The sequence below is a fragment of the Tympanuchus pallidicinctus genome, unplaced genomic scaffold (assembly GCF_026119805.1).
Source record: "Tympanuchus pallidicinctus isolate F22 unplaced genomic scaffold, pur_lepc_1.0 scaffold6, whole genome shotgun sequence".
Lineage (NCBI taxonomy): Eukaryota > Metazoa > Chordata > Aves > Galliformes > Phasianidae > Tympanuchus > Tympanuchus pallidicinctus.
The window spans coordinates 19704454-19725223 of NW_026294780.1; the positions used below are offsets into that span (position 1 = coordinate 19704454).

General features: G+C 37.7%; 1 protein-coding gene across 1 annotated transcript in view; it reads right to left on the reverse strand.

Moving 5' to 3' along the window:
• The window catches only part of ITGBL1 (integrin subunit beta like 1), a 127336-nt gene extending 106804 nt beyond the window's left edge, over positions 1–20532 (reverse strand). Inside the window, exons 1-2 of the mRNA XM_052705938.1 lie at positions 20375–20532; positions 18992–19203 (exon numbers count right to left, since the gene is read on the reverse strand). Of these exons, the coding sequence (XP_052561898.1) occupies positions 18992–19203; positions 20375–20484 (322 nt within the window). The 5' untranslated portion in view covers positions 20485–20532. The remainder of the gene's footprint in view (positions 1–18991; positions 19204–20374) is intronic.
• Positions 20533–20770: the final 238 nt, after the last annotated feature.

The following is a 20770-nucleotide window of genomic DNA, read 5'->3' on the forward strand; positions in this document are numbered from 1 at the left end:
TTGTTACAAAAGGAATTGTTAAATGCTATCTTCTCAGGGATTCTTTTACAATTAAGTCAAATGAACTCCCATACATTCACCACTTTCCAAGAGAAACTCTGAGATATGCAGTCTGTGTAATGTGTATATCTTTCTAAAAAGAGAGGTCTGAATGACAAAGACGGGGCAGTCCCTCTTTATGTCACATAAGTACTACAAAATTAGTGACAAAAAGAATATGTGGGCATTTATTCCGTAATTTTAATGTTCTTGAGATTTCCTGCTGCCCAGGACCTATTTTTGCTTATCGTCAAATGTCAGATCCATTTCCAACATTCAGTGGAAATCCTTTCAGAGAAGATGGATCATGTAGGTGTCACTGATGTCAGTTATATATACAACTGTTCTATGCCCTAAAGATCAGCCTAATACTGACTCACAAAACTTCAGTATTTGTTGGTAACACATAAACAGATATGGTTATTTCCAAATTGATGCTGTAAAGGTGTTTTCACCTTGTAAAAGGAGTACATTTAGTAGACTCATAAATTTGTAGTGGAAACTGTTAATCTTGGACTGCCAGACATAGTTGACTATGCACTGGGCCCTAGAACATATTCTTGACTAAGGAACCAGTTCACCTCTACACAAATAACTAGTAATCACACTAGTGTAGGAAAACCCATGCTGTTGGCTTGAACAATTTTTTTTCTGGATTGGTAAAATTTTCTACATTGGTTAAGACACCAAAGAAAAAAAAAATAAAAGCTCAATTATTTTGCAGGCAGTTTATTTCAGTTGCTACCCCTTGTGATGTGGTCCTTTGGACCTGACTCTGCAGAAACAAGCGTAGCCTCATTAAACACAGCAGAGGAAGCAAGCACCCACCTTAGGTATTTCAGCTACGAGATTGAAATGGGAAGGATAGCAAATACAAATGGTAAACCTAGCTAAGTGTAGACAGAGCAGTGCAGGCAAGATTTGAACTATCCCTGAGTGCTCCATATTTTGAGATGCAGCAACCAAATTTGTAATTTCTTCAATGAGTAAATTTAAGACATCTTGAAGTCATTTTAAAATAGCACTTTCCATAAAGCTAGGCTGACTGTCAGAATGTTGACTGTTCTTATTCTTTAATTATTTATAACTCAATCCCATATTGATCATTCTGTTATTTCACCTCAAACTCAGACTACCTTGTAGGTCACCTGGATTATTCCATTTGTTTGTTTGGGCTTTTGTTTGCTTTTCTTTTAATGGTACTATTATATAGCACTCTTCAGTTCTTCAGAAATACTGTATAAGCTCAGCATCACCTGCTAACCTTGGAACATAACATTTTCACTCTTAAATTTTTTGTTTTAATTATAATTTACAGTGCCAGTAAGCAATGCTTAATTTCACTCTTCCTGGTAAAGGAATGAGATAGCATTTTTCCCCATCTTCAAATGATATCAGCGTGTTATTCTATTCAAATACAGAAAAATAATACTCATGGAAGAAGTATTCCTCTTCTCAGAAAGTACAAATCTCTCAGCAGTGTTAACAACTTGCATGGTGTTCTCAGAATTTTTAAACTTCCACAGTCCAAGAATGGGGCATAACACTTGACAAATATCTTATTTTTACATGCTTTCCTGATGTGGTGGCAACAGTGGTTGTGCTCTTTTTAATTATCTACCATACTGTATTCATGTGACAGATGGGCTACATATAATCAAAATAAGACACTACAAGAGTAGATGCTGCTTGTGTTTCCTTTTGAGCACTTCATGGTACCACAGAAATTTTTAAAAACAATTGAAAGCCTTACATACCAAACTGTCTAAATTTGTCATCTTGCATAGTATTTGTCTGCTTAGTTTTTTACTTCAGGTATTTTGATTTAGTTTTAATAGATAGTTTAACACATCAAAGCTGTTGCCGATAAGTATTTCAGCATTTATCATCTTTTCCTCTCCTAACTACATTCTGTAAGAACAAATGTCTTGTAATTAAAGGGAAAGAAGTGGAGATGGAGGAAAAAGGAGAAGGAAATAGACAACACTGTCAATTCTTTAATGTTTTTTAATTTGTAAGGTATGCACTTGTCATCCAATTTGCCTTTGTTATTTTTATTTTATTAACATTGTACATGACATCTGTTTTAATTAGGCTGCTGATCATTTTTACTTTTTCCATTCATTTCTATCTAAAACTGATAGAAAAATAATTTGTACAGAATAATATTTTAAAGCAACTTCTCTAAACAGAAGTAGATTTCACTTCAAATTCCAGACCTATCTAAGGAAATAAAAGGAAGCTTTAAATGATGTAAGCAATGTGGGCTTAAGAAGTATTAAAATCTATTAATATTTTATCAATAAGATAACAAGAATAGTAAAAGTAACTTTAAAAATGCAAATTGCACAAATGGAGGTCTAAGCTGGAAACAGATTTCTTGGTCTTTATTTGAATAAGCGAGTGAAAAGAGGCATAATAAACAATTCCTTTCATTATCCTGGCCATAATGCAAAGCATGTTCACAGTAAAAAGGCTTGTATTCAAAAAAGTAAGGCAAAAGATCCCAAGACAGAAAATATGCTTTCCTAGGAAAACAGAGTGACTGGTGAAAGACACAGAATTAGAATGTTAATTTAAGCATGCTTCGTGAGAATAGGCCGAAAACACTGGGGACAATAAAATGTTCTTTAGATGTCAGTGGCACATTTTCAAAAAGTGCTTTGAGAAATTTACATCTAATCATTTAAAAGCTCTTAATGACAATTCTGTACAGCAAATTGTTGACATCCCCAAAGAACTATTTACTCTAAAAATTATTATCAATTTCTTCTAAAATTATTATGGTTTTCTTTGTTTCCTTGTTTTGTTATTAAAAATAAAAAGGATTTTGAGTGTTGGAGCACTACAGTAACTTTTACTTTTCTGATAAAAATTAGGAAAAATGTATCACTGCCTTACTCAACAAATAAAAAAATGTTTTAAATCTTTCTATAGAATAATATTAAGGTAAGGGATAAAGATGATCCTAAAAGTGGTGACTTTATTTGGCAAGGGTATTGCTATACTGTTTCCCCATAACCTTTCCGTATTCTATTTTTAAATCAAAATCCAATACACAAAAATCCCCAGGAGCAACTTGTCATCCTCAGTAGTAAATTACAGAATGCATTCAATAATGCTAAAGCAACATTGACACTATATGCCAAAAATATTAGAGAAAGAATAAGAAAGTAAAGGCAAACAGAGAAGGAAAAAAGAAAAGGAAATCCCTTAAGTCATTGAATTAAATTTCCTGTAGGAATACATAGATCTGAATTAAGAAATGAACACGAAATGTCACTTTGGGATCTTGTTCTGCTTTGAATTGCATCATTCTTGTATACTTACAATGGAATTACTTGTTTTTTAGTAGGGAAAAATGAACAGGGCATCCCAAGACTTTCTGGCTTACCATATGCTGTATTATCTGACATAAATGTTTACCAGGATGGCATGTCAGGCCAAAAACCTGGATCTGGTGTCCTCCTGTCTTCTTGTTCAAACCCTAGCCACCATTTCTCTGGGAGCTGGTACAGCTCTGGAAGCACATTACTCTTGCATGCAGAGCCTCCTTGGTTCACCTTATTTAGGCCACAAAATTGGTTCTGTCCTGGTGCACACCCCAGTAGGTGCATGAAGACATCCAGCAAACTTGTGGAGCTTCACATTTCTAACCTTTTCTCTGGGTGAGTGGGGAATTAAATGCTTTGGTCAGATAAACAAGTTAAATTACACACAGGAAATCACAGGCATATGAGACAGACAGTAATTGCAGGCAATATGCCTTTCTAGAAAGCAAACATATTTTCTCCATGTCCTGGAGTGGGCTGCATTCATGTTCTTGCTCACCACCTTCAAGACAGTCAAGGAATCAGCCATCCACTTGAGTCAGTCTGGTGACTTTCTAGTAGCATGAGCATCTCTCCCTTCTTCACATGCAAGGCATAACAACAAAGTGATAATTAAAAATATACAGATACATTGTTTAGAAAGCTGAAGGGTACAAGAAAATGTTAAAAATCAAAGCAGAACACATAATCATAGAATTATAGAATCATAGAATCATAGAATGGCGTGGGTTGAAAAGGACCACAATGATCATCTAGTTTCAACCCCCCTGCTATATGCAGGGTCACCAACCAGCAGACCAGGCTGCCCAGAGCCACATCCAGCCTGACCTTGAATGCCTCCAGGGAAGGGGCATCCACAACCTCCTTGGGCAACCTGTTCCAGTATGTCACCACCCTCTGTGTGAAAAACTTCTTCCTAATATCTAACCTAAACCTTCCCTGCCTCAGTTTAAGACCACTCCCCCTTCTTCTATCTCTACCCACCCTCATAAACAGATGAAGAGGTTGTGTCAGAAGACTATCCATCCTGCTGAAGCAAGGCTCCCTTATCCTTTCTTATTACCAAAGGAGAGGCAATCCAGGGCCTCCTACTGTTGCTACCTGCATTTCCTGGTATATATTTTATCAAGGAAATCATTTTTCAGTTTCTACCAAACTGAAATCTCACACAGCATTAAGTTCTCAGGACTAGGCAGAACTTCATAATAAAGCAAATCTCTAATACCTTTTCTTATTTAATAAACAATGAAATATAAAGCCAGAATTAAGAGGTGTTTCTGAAAATAGTTTGAAAGTGAATCAGAGGATATTTCGGCAGATCCATGGAGTAATAACAGGGTAGGAAGAACAAATAGACAGTAATAGAAAAGTAAGGCAAGCAATCATAAACTGTTTACTTCCCTGCTGATGGATGAATCGATCTCAGGCAGGTTTTTTATTTAACTTTCTGTTGGTAGTTTTATTCCTGATGTCAGGCTTAAAAGACAAACCCAGACTGACTATTTGGAATCAATACTGTCAATATTTTTAAAACCAAAGACCTCTGAAGTCTTCAACTACTTTCTAAAATAGATGGTAAGCATTATGTTTCACTTATAGAAAAGAATATGAGACACATAAAGTTAAACTGTCCTAAAGACAAACTGAGCTGGTGCAACATGATCCTGCAATTTTTAATCTAGTGTTTAAACAGTACCAAAGTAGTTGCCTTTACAAGGCTGTAATCAAGTGCTAGAACAGACATTCAGCCAAACTTCATGGAAATCAGGAGTCTTGGAGTCACTAAGCGTCCAGTGACCAGTGGCAACACAACTTGACACAGCTGTGACGAACCATGTCACTGCTTTTGATTAACGATGACCTATTAGACACAAAGTCTGATATATATAGTAGTTTTATGATTGGTTTCTATGCTAATACTGCAGTGGTAGGTCCCAAGAAAAAATCAGATGTTCTTTGTTTTTTAGTTGAAAGATGAAATTTTCATGTTTGCTCTTTCAGGTTATCTTCTCCTGATGAACATTTAAGGTCCTACAACTTCAAAAATGCTCCACTGCAGGACTACTTCATGTAGTCATGTTCATGACTACTTCATGTACTTCATGGAAAAACCTAGGAATAATCAACTCAGTCATTTAGTTTGTATTCAGTAGAAAAATATGTCTGTTGGAGGTTGAAGACATCAGAGAAACATAAGATACTACAAGTAGCCTAGGGCAGATGGACTGACAGCATGCTAATAAGTGAGGCAGAACTAGCCTAATTAACAGCCATTTCTTAAAAGACAATCCAAGACAAAAAAAAAAAATAAAAATAAAAAAATAAAAAAAAATCTGCTTCTACTTATTTCAAGAGCTGCTTTTTGTTTCTAATTTGAATTATAGATTTCTAAATAACAATTCTCATAATAAAAATATTACACTTTTAATAAAGAAATTGGCTAACTAAATTGGTTCGGTTTCATAACCCATCTCACCTTATGTCACAAAATATTTTTAACTGTTTCTAATTTCTGTTAAATGAGTCGGATAAATTAAGCACTATTTCAGCAGAAGTGCATTTGTACTTCTTTTGAGTCTTTTTAGCCTGACAAATAGACATGTTTTGACAACATCTGTGATGACTCTGAGCAACTGATCCCAGTTCGAAGCTGGCCCTGCATTTAGCAGGAGTCTGGGACAGCTGAGCTGTTCAGGTCCCTTCCAATCTAAAGTAATTCTATTCTAATAGGCTGGCTGCAAACCATCGTCATCTTCCTGCTTTTACAGTTTAACTGACATTGATGGAACAAGATGGTAAAACATAATAGCACTGAGATCAAGCAAGCCTTATTTTGTGATGGCACATATACATGCAAAAATGCATTATTGTATCTGGTGTTTTTTAGGGGGTATATAGAAAAAGAAATATGCCTTGGGGAAAGTAAACTCATATATTCATTTCTTTTCCATCAAAATTTCTGCATGAAAACTAGCATTTCTCATGAATATAAATAAAATAATTGATCGATTCTGACATTAAATAGATTCTTGGTGGGGAGCAGAGCTTAACTGTACATCTGGATTTCAGAAAGGAGAGTAGAAACTCCTCTTTTGATAGGGAGGTTAGTCTGCCTCTTGTGGAAGTGTACAAAATAAACGATATGGTAACACAGAGGTGGCTACTACTACCAATACCAGTGGTAATAAGAGCCTGAAAATGCTGTCTCAGTATAGCTGATGTTAATGTCCCTCTAGTTCAATTTTCCTAAGCCAGTCATTTTTGCTGCCTGAGAAACATATTCCTGTGCAACATCTGCCACTTGTAACTGAGTCCTTTCTGTATGTTCTAACTTCACCACAACCACTACAAACACTGCTCTTTTTTTTTTCTGGCAGGCAAAGTAATGAGGAAATACGTATGTTTTTTCTAACAGATATTAGCAGCCCTGTGCCTATTTGTCTCTTCTTCATTTCATCTTCTGTGTTGAAATCCTTTCTTTAATCCTCTGATGAAATCTTCTTGCTTATCCAAGATGAACAGTTGCCTCTAGGTATACTCTACGCTATTTGTTCCAATACCAATGTTTCTGTCACTTTACCAACTCTAATTCTCTATGGGATTAAGAGGACCGCATTTCATTACTTAGGAATCAAAAAATATATCTTGAAAGTTCATGAAGGTATTAGTTTAAAACACAGACAGAAACCCACAAACCTATTCAGAAAAATGCACAGATCTTTATCACTTATGATTCCCTATACTTGTGAATTAAAGAATGTTCTCAGTTTCTTAGTGCAAAAGACCAAAATTTATCCAATGTTCCAAACATGTCAAACTACAGAAAGAAAAATGTTTAAGAAAAAAAAAAAATATTGAATTTGAGGATTGGGCTGATGTAAATGGTACGTAATATGTTGTCTTCAGAAAGCCTTGTATGGCATATCTTACCATAATGTTTTGGAAAGCAGCATACAAAAATGAACTGAAATCTGAATGCAGCACTAGAGCAGTATCTTGCAAAGAAAAATGTTGTTTCAAGACAATTCTATAGACCAAGAAATTCCCAGTAGAACTTATGTTGTTATATAACCTCTGGAAGTACTTGAAAACCAGGTATATCAAAGTGTGCCTTTAGCCAAAATACACATTCTTCCAGCAGTAAAACTACATGCAAGAGCAGCAGAATGGGTGGCAATTAAAAACATTTAAAATGCTTATAATTCCTTTACTGTACAGTAAGATTTTAAGGTTCACATCTCAAAATCAAGAATAAAAATTCAACCTGACTTGGCACCAACTTGTATCTACAGTACTCAGAAGAATGTTTTTGGTGTTTAGATGGTGAAGTGCTGCTCACAGAGTTGTTCCTGTGCATTTGAGTTGCATCTGTTCTAATTTTAAACTCATCTCATTTTTTGGCTCTCTCTCACATTTTTTCCAGAGTTCTGTCTTGTCTATCCAGTTGTCTAAAACAGGATTTTCCCACCTACCTTTTCACCTGGAAAGCTGATTGTATTTCCCTATCAACTTTTGGCATCTGCCAGTTTAGTCTCCCCTTCCACATGCACAATGTCTTCTGGTTTTTGTCTCCTTCACTTGCAGACTGAAAAAAGCCACTGGATTAGAAATTTTGTGAATGTTATCATCATAAAATTAGTTTAGAGCTTAAAAAATATGGCTGCTAAGTCAGACTTGTGCTTTCCAGCTCTGAGGAACAGTTTGTAATGCATATATTCTCATACATTCCAGCTGCTGCTTGTATACAAATTCTTCACATTTGTTTTCAACCTTCAAACCTTTTTTTTCTCTCACTTCCACCACATTACATTTTCTGCGTACATTTAGATTCTTTTTCAGCCAACCAATAAGCCACAATAGAGTGGAATTCTTGGCTGCTGATGCTTGCCAGAAGGTGTGAGGACGTACGCCGCCAATGTACGGCTCAGTCTGGTCCATTTTTGAAAAGAGATTTAGAAAATTAAATGGACAGTTTGGAATACAAACGATAGCTCAAGGTTTTGGCATTACCATTTAAAAAAAAAAAAAAAAAAAATCTTAAGGAAAGCAAGTTCTTATTATAAAATTGTCAAGTAGATGACCAAAATAAATGGTAGCCCTCAGAGAGGATCTGTACACAGTGACATGAAAATGGAAACAGAATTAGCAATAGTATCCATCAGCAATACCATATGACTCACTGAAAGACATTTAAAATCACTTCTGTGATTCACATGGGGAGAAAAGACAGAGCAAAAGGGGAAAGAACAGAGTGTGTGGTGGGACTGTCCATTATGTCAAGACAATGTGACTCTTCAGGATCGGCCTTTGTCACTGCTCTTATGAGTTGACAATTCTGTTGTGCAACACACATGGAGCAACATAACACATCCTCTAAAGTATTTTTTCCCAAGGTTATCATAAAAATACTTCAAAGTACCACAGAGTCATTTTGGTCTACAATTGCAGATATTTCCATTACAGCATCTTTGGAAATCATTACTTCTCAGCAGCAGTGAACAATGAATGACTTTATGCCATTGAAGCCACATGGCTCCATGAAGCACTACAGGGATGTGAGGGACACTGCAATGAAGGAAAAGATAAGCAGTGATATTTTTATTTTCATTCATGCATGAGAAAAAGAGAAAAGAATACAGAGAGGTAGAATTTCACATTCCTTTCCCATGAATGTGCAGAAGAACTGTGAGGAAGACCACATGCACAGGCAATGGAGGAAGACCTACCGAGGTAAAGAAGGAAAAAGAAATATTCATACAGATTTGTGCTCAGATTTCCCTGTGTACATATGGGTTATTTTAACATGAAGAAGGGAATGGCAGGAGCAATTTGCACATTCCCACTTCTGTGACAGTAATCAGGTTGATAAAAATATTATACCCCGTCAATGCCACATCTTTTGACTTGCCATCCATCTACATAATGTTTTCATCAACACAGGATACAGTCCATTGCTGTCAAAGCAAAGGAAGGTATAATTTTGTACTGAGAAAATATAGGAAATTCATATCCCAAGGCAGTGTTCCAAAACATGGTCTATGACTATAATTTTATTAGAAGTACAATCCTGCTTTATATATATTAAAAAAAAAAAAAATCTGAAAAAAAAAAACATTTTTACATATTTACTTTCAGTGAAATATACAGAACAGATGGAGTTCCTGTTTAAGTAGGAATTAAGTTATTTGCTGTTTAATGGGGCCAAAAAAGAAAAAGGAGCTTCTAGAATACCATTGTTGTTGTGATATGTATTATCCTACATCAAACTGCAGGCTAAACATTCAATTTTCCTGCCTATTATCCTCAGTCAATCATTAACTAAGACTGCATGTGGTTAAACAGAGCAAATGAAACAACAGAAATGCTTCTGTTTAATACTTCCACTACTTTATTCCCATTACAAAGGTTTGATTAAAAAAAAAGTTTTCCAAGGACTCCCAACTTATTACAGAAGTCAAGCCACCACATTGATTTATGCCTCATTGTTGAAAGTAGGCTTACATTTTAAACAAACAAACTCATTCGCGGAATTGTTCTTGCATGAAGACTTGATAATGGTCATTTAAAAATGGGGTCACACAAACTGGAAACAGACATCTATTTTTTAAAGAAAGATGAAAGTTCACAGTGTCAACAGATTAGAAACTATGATTAGTCATCCCTTTCAACAAATTATTACATTTAGAAACATGATAGTGTGACAAAAAATTTCATTATACTACCTCACTGGGGTGTTCATTATTTATTCACTATACTCCTCACTAGGGCAGGACACCAGGCCAGAGAATTGGCCTAGCAGCAGCATCAAAGAAAATCAGCCTCAAAGAGATCTCTGGAAGAAATCATCTGGACCAATTCTGTGCCTGGAGGCACAAACAAGTGGATGCTTTTCACTTCTGACAGCTACTTGTCCAGCCTGTTCTTGAACCACTCCTTGTGACAGAAATCCCACAGCCTCCCTCAGGCAACCTTTAACACTGTTTGCAAGAAATGCTCTCTCTTTGGGAATAAGAAACATAATGAACAAAAAAATTTTGGTGTGCTGAGCCACCTACTCCAGCCAGGGAAAAAGAGAAAGTGGGAAAAAATTTAAGCCTATTTTAAGGTTTAGCGTCATATTCTACCAAGAGCTTTTACTACTGAACAGCACTCACATGAATAAAGCATGACTTAACAATAAGTATTTAATTTCATACAACTGCGGTTAACTTCTACAAGCCTGTGAAAATCTGAGGAATTCCTGCTGGGACAACAGCAAAGGTCATCGGTCTGAGAAACAGCCACCAGGAAGTGTAAAGACAGCCAAAGTGGATCAAACATTCAGCCAGGTGTTCACAGAAATTGCTCTTTGATGAGCTAGAAGAATGGATTAGGAAACCCGTTAAGAGTAGTGCCAAAGAACTGGGCCAGATAGAGACCACCCAAAAAGCAGCAAAGACTCTGAGAGCAGGGAGTGGTATTAGGAAAAACAATCTGGCATTTGGAGATAGTCAAAATTTTCAGACTGGGGCTAGAAATCATTGCCTGTGCAGAAAAAGATGGAGGAAAAGTCAAGACAACACCTGTAAATCTGAAAGACAAAGGAAGAAAAGTCTGTAAGAGGGTCCAGAAATTACTTGCTTGTCTTAAAAAAATTGCTAAGTTAAGTACAAGGTTGAATAACTTTATTTTAAAATAATCTGAGTACATTTGTTAGACACAAAATAAAATGAAATCTGTGTCTACTGTATTATTTAGATGAATTATACTGCAAGAACTTCATCTAAAACCTTCTTGTGTGACATGCTCTTTTGAAACCACCTAGGGAGAAATAATGATATCTAATCTGGACAATATTTGTGAATAGAGCCTTTTCTAACCTGCATGTAAGTGTAGCAGATACAAATTCTAAGCAATTAGAATTTTCTTATTTACAAAATAGAATCCCACAGAGCTCATATACAAAAGCATTAAGATAGTGAAAGGAAAGTAGACTGACAACTATCCTGCTCTTCCAATTAAAAAATGTTTTTCTAATTGTAACTTTCCAAATCAGTAGACCATTTAATAGAACTTGGGATAGTTCCAAGTGTCATTTCTTAATTAATACAATGAAGACTAACTCTAAAAGAATTATGTTTTCATTTATCAGAATGTTTTCATACAAAAGTCACATTTCTGTTAAGTCTAGAGAAAAAAACATTTGGCAGATTTTCTGCCAATCTGCTGAATTACATGGAAGTCTTTCAAGTACTAATATACACAGAAGGACACAAAAACGAAGCACATAAATCATGTTAAAATGTTGTTGAGATTGAAAGCATTCTTAACTTTGAAGATTTCATTATTATTACTACTATTTTACCATTCTTTGCAAGTAAATGTCATAGTCTGTATGATGTTCCTGTGATATTTGTCTGCTATTAACTGGAGACTCTGGTCAAACAAAGGGAGGAAATGTGGAGACCAATTTTCTTGTTTACATAGCTGTATTGATTTCATTAGACTTATGTCAGTGGAAAATATAGGTTTCTGTTAAGATAAAAAAAGAAGCCACAGTATTAGCTTTTATTAAGACATCTTTTATCCCCAGCAGTAAAGAGGAGTGACAGGATCCACTTCTACATCTAACAAATTACATAACTCAAACTTGAGTTTGCCAGTTCCATCTTCAGTCATTTCTTGTGCATCTGTGTATCACATAGAAGGCTCATAGGAACACTGTAAATCTTGAGTGTGAAATTATTTTTTGCTGCGATACAGAAATTTATGCCACAGTTAAGTCTCTGTTTATCAGAGACTGTATACAAAGGAAAGTGGTTCAACAACAACAACAACACATCTAGTGATACACTCCCATATTTTTCCTCTATGCCTCAATTCATTAAGCAGTCCTAGGGAAAAATGATGCAGTGGGAAATGCTCTGATCTCTGTGTATGATGGGCCAGGGAATGTGAAAGGCATACTTTGGAAAAAGGTGCACTGCATCTTGAGCTTGTGAACAGGTTGCTCAGTGATTTGTTCAGAGTAGTTCTCAGATGGGTTTTCATTTACAGAAGCAAGAAGGACAGAGCTTAAAGAGTTCTCCAGAGCATGCCAAGCTTATGAAGTTAAATAAGGGCTGGGCAAGCTGAAAATTGTACTGTTATTGTTGCTATTGTTTAGAAATGATCATTGTAAAAACTGATCTTAGGCATTCTGTTTTAAATAAAAAGGATTTTTACAAGTGAAACTGTATGTGAACCCACATAAATAGAGAGCAGCTGTATTCAATTGCACTTGCTCCTAAATTCTCAATTCTCATTTAGAGAAACTGCCCTTTTAAAGATGATGGGCAATTTTCTTTCAGTGATAGCTGTCACTTGGATCTGTTCCTAAGCTCAAACTGGGAGTTATGCTTCATTACACTGGCTGTGTTCATGATGAGGATCATCTGTGGCTTGAAACAGAAGTGAGAACAAAGATAATTCATTCAAAAGATGGTCACTAGAAGCTCCAGTCTTACAATAATATTCTAGCAAAGTGCTTCAACACCACTTCATGATTTTAAATACATTTATTACTGTTTATCTTCTTTCCACAGAATTAACCTGCCTATAAAAACAGCAGACAGAAAACCAAGTACATTTGCAGTACTAACTTCCACGATTCTGCAACAGAAGGCCTCAACTTTATCTCTGAAAGTCAGACCACAGTTGTACAACTCATTCATTGCTGCTATTCTTTCCAGTTTAAAAGCTGCTGGAATAACTTTCCCCCGGGAACACAGTGCTGTGACCAGTTTCTCCAGATACAACATCTGCTGCTGCATGCGGCTGCCAGGCAATAGCAGGTTGGCTGCAACATTTTCCATGTCATGAAACTATTACTCAGTCCACTGATTTCCAGACCAGTGTCAGAGTTCCCGGCCACTTTCCCCATAAAGAGACCCAGATATTCGTGGGAAGACTCTGACTGCCACTTTTCAAGTCACTGATGGGAAAATACCTTGGCTTTTGTCAGTGGTGCTTGTCGGTTGGACAAATGAAAGGATGAAGGGTGTCTGAGTAGCGTTAGGAATTGCTTTTCAAGAAGCGAGACAGGTGCAATTAAACTCTTTTGAAGCCTTATTATTTCTTATATGAAAATCTGATCATGTGGCTGCTTGAGTTGATGTTTCAGCCCACTCTCCATCTTCAGAATCTCTGTCTGCTAATAAAAACCCACTCACTTAACAGGAAAGGAAGTTTCAAAATAGCCTTTCAAAATAGCCTGAAAATATGGTTTAAAGAACACTGTTTTCACTCTGTACTCACACTTGAAACAGAGGACTGCAGAGAAACATACTTCTGGATATAGATACACGTTTTTAGATGTATAACTGTTACTACAAGCAGAAATTGCAAGTGGTTTGGGCTGAAATATATCCCCTCTTTTTAGGGTGAATAAAAGCTGAAAGAAACAAAAGGTCTACAGTATAGTAGTAGAAGCAATGGATGATTTGCAGGACAACTTATTAATAATAGAATTTTAAATAAGCATAGAAAAAGTTACAAAGAAAGTCAATTCTTTTATAAAGGCTGTCATAAGAACACTTACTAAAACAATCCACTGCCAAAGCAGGTTAAGATCATTAATACACTCTCCTGTAACAGTAAGTACACCATTTATTATCTATCATCCATCTTCTCCATATTAATGGAAATGAAACATGTATGTTCACGAAAGGGTGTAGGCTTAAAGATCAGCTAGTTCCAATTCCCCCTGCCATAGGCAGGGTTGCCAGCTGCTAGATGAGGCTGCCCTGGATTCCATCCAACCTGGCCTTGAACGGCCCCAAAGAGGGTGCATCCACAACCTCTTCGGGCAGCCTGTGCCAGTGCCTCGCCACCCTCTGTGTAAAAAATTTCTTCCAAACTTCTAACTTAAATTTCCCCTCTTTTAGTTTAAAGCCATTCCTCCTTGTCCTGTTACTATCAGACAGTGTAAAAAGATGGTCCTTCTCCTTCTTGTAAGCTACTTTTCGTCTTCCTGGAGTCTTCTCCTCCAAACAAAACAGGACCAATCCCTCATGCTTTCTTCACAGAAGAGGTGCTTCAGTTCTTGGATCATCTTCATGCTCTCCCCCTAGACCTGCACCAACAGCTCCACATTCACCTTTCTGTACTGGGGTTCCCAGGCTTGAACACAGTACTCCAGACAGGACCTCACAAGCGCAGAGTAGAGGGGAAAAATCACCTCTGTTGCACTGCTAGTCACTCCTGTCCTGATGCAGTCCAGGATACTGTTGGCCTTCCAGGCTGCAAGAGTAATCTGCTTTGAAATCTCTGTCTTACCTTTCTCTTCATTCCTCATTTGTCACTGGTATGAATATACACACCGCTTTTGGAACTGCAGCAGTTGCAGGTGAATCCAAGACTGCTTGAATTTACCTATCTTGAATATCAGCAATATAAAACTGTGGACAATAAAAGCTCTGCAAGTTCTTTGAATTCCATTCTCAATTTCAGTCTGGAAGGGGAAAAATTGTGTATCAGATCTTAATAACTATAGAAAAAACAAAGCTAATCAATTAGTTGTGGACATAGAGGACCCTTTTTCTTCCATTGGACTCTTTTCAGCTGTCACAGGGTTGTGTCTGACCCCATTAGATATGAGCAGTAAAATCTCTAGTGTTCCAGCTGGTACGTTCTACATCTGTTCTCTAGGAACACCTAGAATGTTCTCATTACAGTTAGTCATGGAAGTTTATACATAGTTTACTTTCTCTACCCTTGTTAATCACAGACATATTTAATAGCAACAAAAACTAAGACATTTTTAAAAATCCACTAAAATTGATTTTCCTCTATTCTGCAAAACCAAAGGCAAATAAGTATCAAGCAACTCTTTGATAGGAATTCATGCCACATTCTGTTTTCCTTAGCACACAACACAGGCTCCAGATACACTAAAAAAGCCCAAGGCAATATGAAAGTGTCTGAGGTCAAAACTGCTATTTGCAAATAAACAGCAACAAATACACTTCCTGCCCTGAATGACGTATAAATATTTTGAGATTTCGATTCAGCGGTGTGCAATCTTCCTACTTTTATCTCCTACTTTGAAAACCAGCAAGAAATGGCAAAATACAAATGTCACCAGCACTGCAAAGAGAATGGCAGTACTGGGATTTCACTCTTCTCTGCACCCTCAAGGTACAGCAGGCAGATAAAAAGGCCACTGAGGAGGAGAGGGGATCCAATGGATCACTCTCTTCTCTAACTCCTTGAAAAAATCACCTACTACATTACCCAAAGAGAAAAAACTAGTCACAATTCCTTCCAAAGCATCTGGAAACATCTTGGAAGGGTAATAGGGCAGAGAAGTCTCAAGAAAGGGAAATTAGAAGGACGGGAGAGACATTGTATCTGCTTTTCTTCATTACTTACAAAATAATTTATTTTTTATTGCTTACATAATGCAAAAAGAAAAAACAACAGATACAGAGATGGACTTCTATCTTCAGGCCTTCCATCTTCTGAATAAGGGTTTCCAACATCTGGTCCAGAAGGTGGATCTGACCCAGAAAGCATCATTGAAGAACTGCATACTGATCAACTAAGTATGTTGTTTAGCTTGGGACAGGAGATGGAAGTGAAAGTGTGTCTGAACTGATTGGCAGGGAAGCACCAAGATAACTATCTTTGGCACTAGTGACAGACAACTCTGTCTGTCCAACTCTGAATATGAATATCACTAGTGATTACATATCAACCACTTCAAAAAGCCATCACTCTGGCAGGATGAAAAGTAGCTCTCTTGAAATAACATTCAACTCAGATGCCCTGGCTGTCTAGAGGAATATTCAATTAGTGTCTCAAAATTCTGCATGTAGTCCCCCTCAGCTCCAATTGCTATTATACTTATCAGGATAGAATAGCATGAAATAGTGCAGTATACATAAAATTAAAAATAGGGGGGAAAGGGAGAAGAAAAAAAAAAAAAAGAAAGAAAAAAAAAAAGAAAGAAAAAATGAAAAAATGAAGAAAGAAAAGGTACAGAAATTCAGTAAGACATCTTGGCTATTCATCTAGAAGGAATATAATTTCGTCACTGAGTCAAAAAATTTGCTCTAAGATTCAAAGAAAGGAAGGCATTCCATACCTAGGAAATCAGCTTGGTGGCTTAATGCAAAGAAACATTAGAAGGTACTGTTGAGTGAATGGTCCTTCACAGTCAACATACAATTTTTCTTTCTGATGGAATATTCTAAATTTGTTGAAAAGGAGGAACTAATAGACAAAGACTTAAACTAATAGAGACTTGACAAGACTTGATTGTATGCGAAAGTGGTAAATTCACGCAGTGAATTACTGTAATAGCAGTATCAGTACCTTTTTCTCAGAATATGAAGACAAGATTATGAAATTCCCCGTATGTGGCATACATAGAAAATCTGGTGTAATGAGATCAAAATACAGTCTATGTTTTTCTCTCGTGCTTTAAAATAAGACCGCAGGATTGAAAGGCAAATAAAAGAAGTCACATAAGTCTTTGAGGATCAATATGCCACTGCCAACCACATGAAAGGGCAGTATTCCTGCAAATTTGCCATCAGAATATTTCTGGAAGGAACAAGGGGGATGTTAGTCATGCAGTGCATGGATCACCCTCTTGCCAGTTACAGTAAACCTGACCAGGAAGGAGTGCATAGACTGGAATGGAATATGTTTTCCATTGACCAGATCCATACCATGCATCTCAGCCCCCCCAAAAGTTACCTGGGATCTGCTCTCCTGAAGTGCTGATCAACTCTGAACTCCAACAAAGTTGACTCTACTACTGACAAGAAATACAAGCCAAACAAGCAAAAAAAACTCAGCTATTTCCGTCCCCACAAATGTGTACTGTTTCTTGTTTTTTGGGTTTTTTTTACTACTTTCAATGAAGATGAGTGAATTTTGGTTTTTGAGAATGCAGTGATAATGCTGCTTCAGTACTCCACCTAGATGAAGTGACAACTACAAAATTTTCAAAAATGCTTTTGAAAAAACATTTATCACTTAACATTTGCATTTTTAAACTGATACATAAAGTGTTATACAAACTATCATTAGAAATCTCTTGGGTTTGTTTATCCTGTCAGCACCTCTTTCCAGCAAAGCACTAGCAAAACTTTCAGCTGCATTAACAGGACATTAACAGGAACATAACAACTGAATTTGCAATAAACTAATAAAATTGGAGGACCTTTCAGTTTAACTGTATAACCGCCCCCAAGAAACAGTACCAAGCATACTGAGATCACACCACTGATCAGAAAATTCACCTTTGGGGCAGCAAGCACTGACATGAACAGCAGTCTTCAGATATTTCTTGTGTAACTAGATTTATATTGCTGACTAGAGAGTCTATAAATCAGTTTCTCCATAAAGCCATAGGTGCCAAATACAAATATTTTTCTTATAAACCCATTCTTGATCTTTTCATATTAGTATTGGATTTCTTAGCTACATTGTTGCTAAAGTAAGTTGCTCTTTTTTTCCTACAGAATTTGCCAAACCCACTGCTGGAATGCATCTGTATTATCCTCTTACTAGTAGAATTCCTGTAACATTCCCATTGACCTAATTGCAGTTTTTGGCCTGAAAAGATGACACGTTTGTGTGAATCTGGTAAAGCTGTTTAAGCGGGGACACAAGAAATGAAGTGCCCATGTGACCCGTTTCATCAAGATCCAGACTGAATCCCCTTAGGAATGTGATGGCATTTCTTCTTGCTTTTCTCTAAAATCCTATTCTAAGCTTCTTTAAAGAAAAAAAAACCTCCAAAATCTGACAGAAATAGCCCAGAAACTTAAGTAAAGACAGCTGGAAAGATGAAAGAGTGATAATGTTTAGATGCAAACCAAGTGACGTGCTCCAGCAACTGGCGGGGGCTAAATTTTGTCCCAGAAATGCATGCCATTTAATCTGCCATTAAAGGATAGAGTGTTAGTGGGGAAATCTCAGAAACCACAACACAATTACATTGTTTTAAGTCTCTGTTTGGACAGCATTATCTCTACTTGGAGTAAAACTGTTTTGGTATTTATATCCTTCAGCATGATACTTGTTACAGCAAATATTCTTCCTCATAGCAGGAGAAGAAAAACATTACAAGACACAACAAATTGTTTAGCAACAGTTTAAAGCCTTGATAGAAACTGCACACCACTGGTAGGTGAGCAGTTCAAATGCAGCAATGTTACATTAAAAAAAAAGCATACAGTCTTGCATTTTGTGTTAGATTCAAAATGAGTCTCCATGCCAGTGTGACTCCTACTTTTGCCCTTGCTGCTAAAAAGTGGGCAAAGTCCCATCTTATGGCACAGACAATTCCTTTGACTTGTGACATTTAATCCTCCAATCTGCCAAAAACCCCATTTAGAGTTTTCCCACTTCTCGATGTCAGGAGACTCAGTCAAAAAAAAAACTAATTAAGAGTTAAAAATTAAAGATCCTAAATTATGGTTGGACTCGATGATCTCAAAGATCTTTTCCAACCTAAATGATTCTATTATCTTACAAAACTGTAAGATGCATAGATGACTGTGTCTCTGCTTTATCTACACGCTGTGTTTCCAACATATTTCTGGACTTCATTTCCTAAAGCTCCAATTGCCACAGTAGCTTCTTACCTCCACAGACCTTCCCGTCGTAGATCTCACACACCCAGTCTTGGCACTCGCACAGCGGCCCATAATATTTGCCAGCCTCCGTCACTTGGCAGATGCAGACCCCGCAGTCGCACCTGCCCCTGCCACTGCACAGTGGGCCTCCCGGGACACGGCACCGGAGCTCTGCCTCAGCACGGGGCAGGAGGCACAAAACAGGGCTGCCCGAGGAGCTCCTGAGAAGGACAGCCAAGAGAAGAAGCTGTGGTCAGAGCCAGGTGCTAATGAGCAAACCACCTCGCTGTCACAGCTTCAGCCATTCCTCACATCAGCACTTTTAATGCCACAGCTTTGTTTATGCTTTCAAACTACCATTTTCCTGAAATGACTTGTTTTTAACCCTTTTTATCAGAACTATCCTTGTTATCTGCAGGAATGCTTATGTTGTATATTAATTATCATGTTAAACTGCATTAGGTCCATCTCTTTCACACGTACCTGGTATGTATGCATACCTATCTGCACATATACATACTACATGTACAATTTGATTATCTGTTATAAAGCTTTTTGGTCTGGATTATTCCAAAAACTTTACTAAAGACAGAACTTCTAAGCAGCAAAACCAGAACACAGAATATCAAAAAGCAATTTATGGTTGATTCTACTAGAGTTATATTTGTGAAAGTAATGATTTTGCAGTCTTCTGGTTGTCAGAGATAGGGGATCTTGCTTTCACCAGAACAGAAAACAGCAGTAATCACTGATTTCCACAAATTCACTGGGCACAAATTCAGTGGCTATGATTTTATTAAATTCAGGAGAAAACACATGAAGATCTGAGGATTTGCTATTCTGCCATGCAGTTCTGCCATGCAGTGGAGATAAGGACTTGCAGGACATACACAAGGAGAATCAGATGCTGCCTCACCAGGATTGCAGGAAACAGAACAAAGAACAAGGCCAAGTGACAAGCGCCAAAAGCAGGTGTTCACCATGCTAGGGAATGCTGACAACTGAGGTTGGTATTATCCACACTCCTCAGATACTAGATGTTACAGGTTTAGGATAGAAGAGCTGCTGTCTATAAGCATAGGCAGGTGCTGGCCCTGAAGGAGGCAAAGACCTAAAGGAAAATAAGGTTCATCATGCTGTTACATTGAGACAGTGGAGCATACATAGTCTGTGGTCGTGCTCCCACTCTACTCAGCAGCAGAATTCGAAGGTTTGGGAATAAGCAACCATCCCTGTCTAACTTTTCCCTCTTCAATGCATGAACGTTCTCCATCTCAGACACAAAATACCTCACACCTGCACAACACTCCGCTTTCTCCACATCCAGACCTCCATCATGCATCCCCTAAGGTGGGTAATAACCCCCCAAAATCACTTCCCCAGTGCACTTACCACAGGGCTGGGGTGGTGGCGGGCCTCAGACTGGGCAGGGAACCCACCGACACCATCAGCAGCACCAGTCCCAGCAGCCTCTGCGCGTGCATTGTGCCGACCGTGCCCATGCTGCCTCCCTTGGGTAGATGGACAGACAGTGGATGGACAGACGGATGGACGGACAGAGCCGCTGGGTGTGTGGAGAGCTGTGAGTTGGACAAGCCCAGCTCCAGGGCTGCTCCCCCCGCGCTGCAGTGGCGGTGATTAGCTGCCTGGGAGCGGGATTTGGGCAGCGCTCTGGGAGGGAGGCCGGTGCCAAACCCTGAAGTTTACAGTCTAGGCAGGGGAGTAATTAGAAACAGTTGCGCAGCCAGATGGTTTATTTTGATGTTTTAAAAGTGGCCCGCACACAGA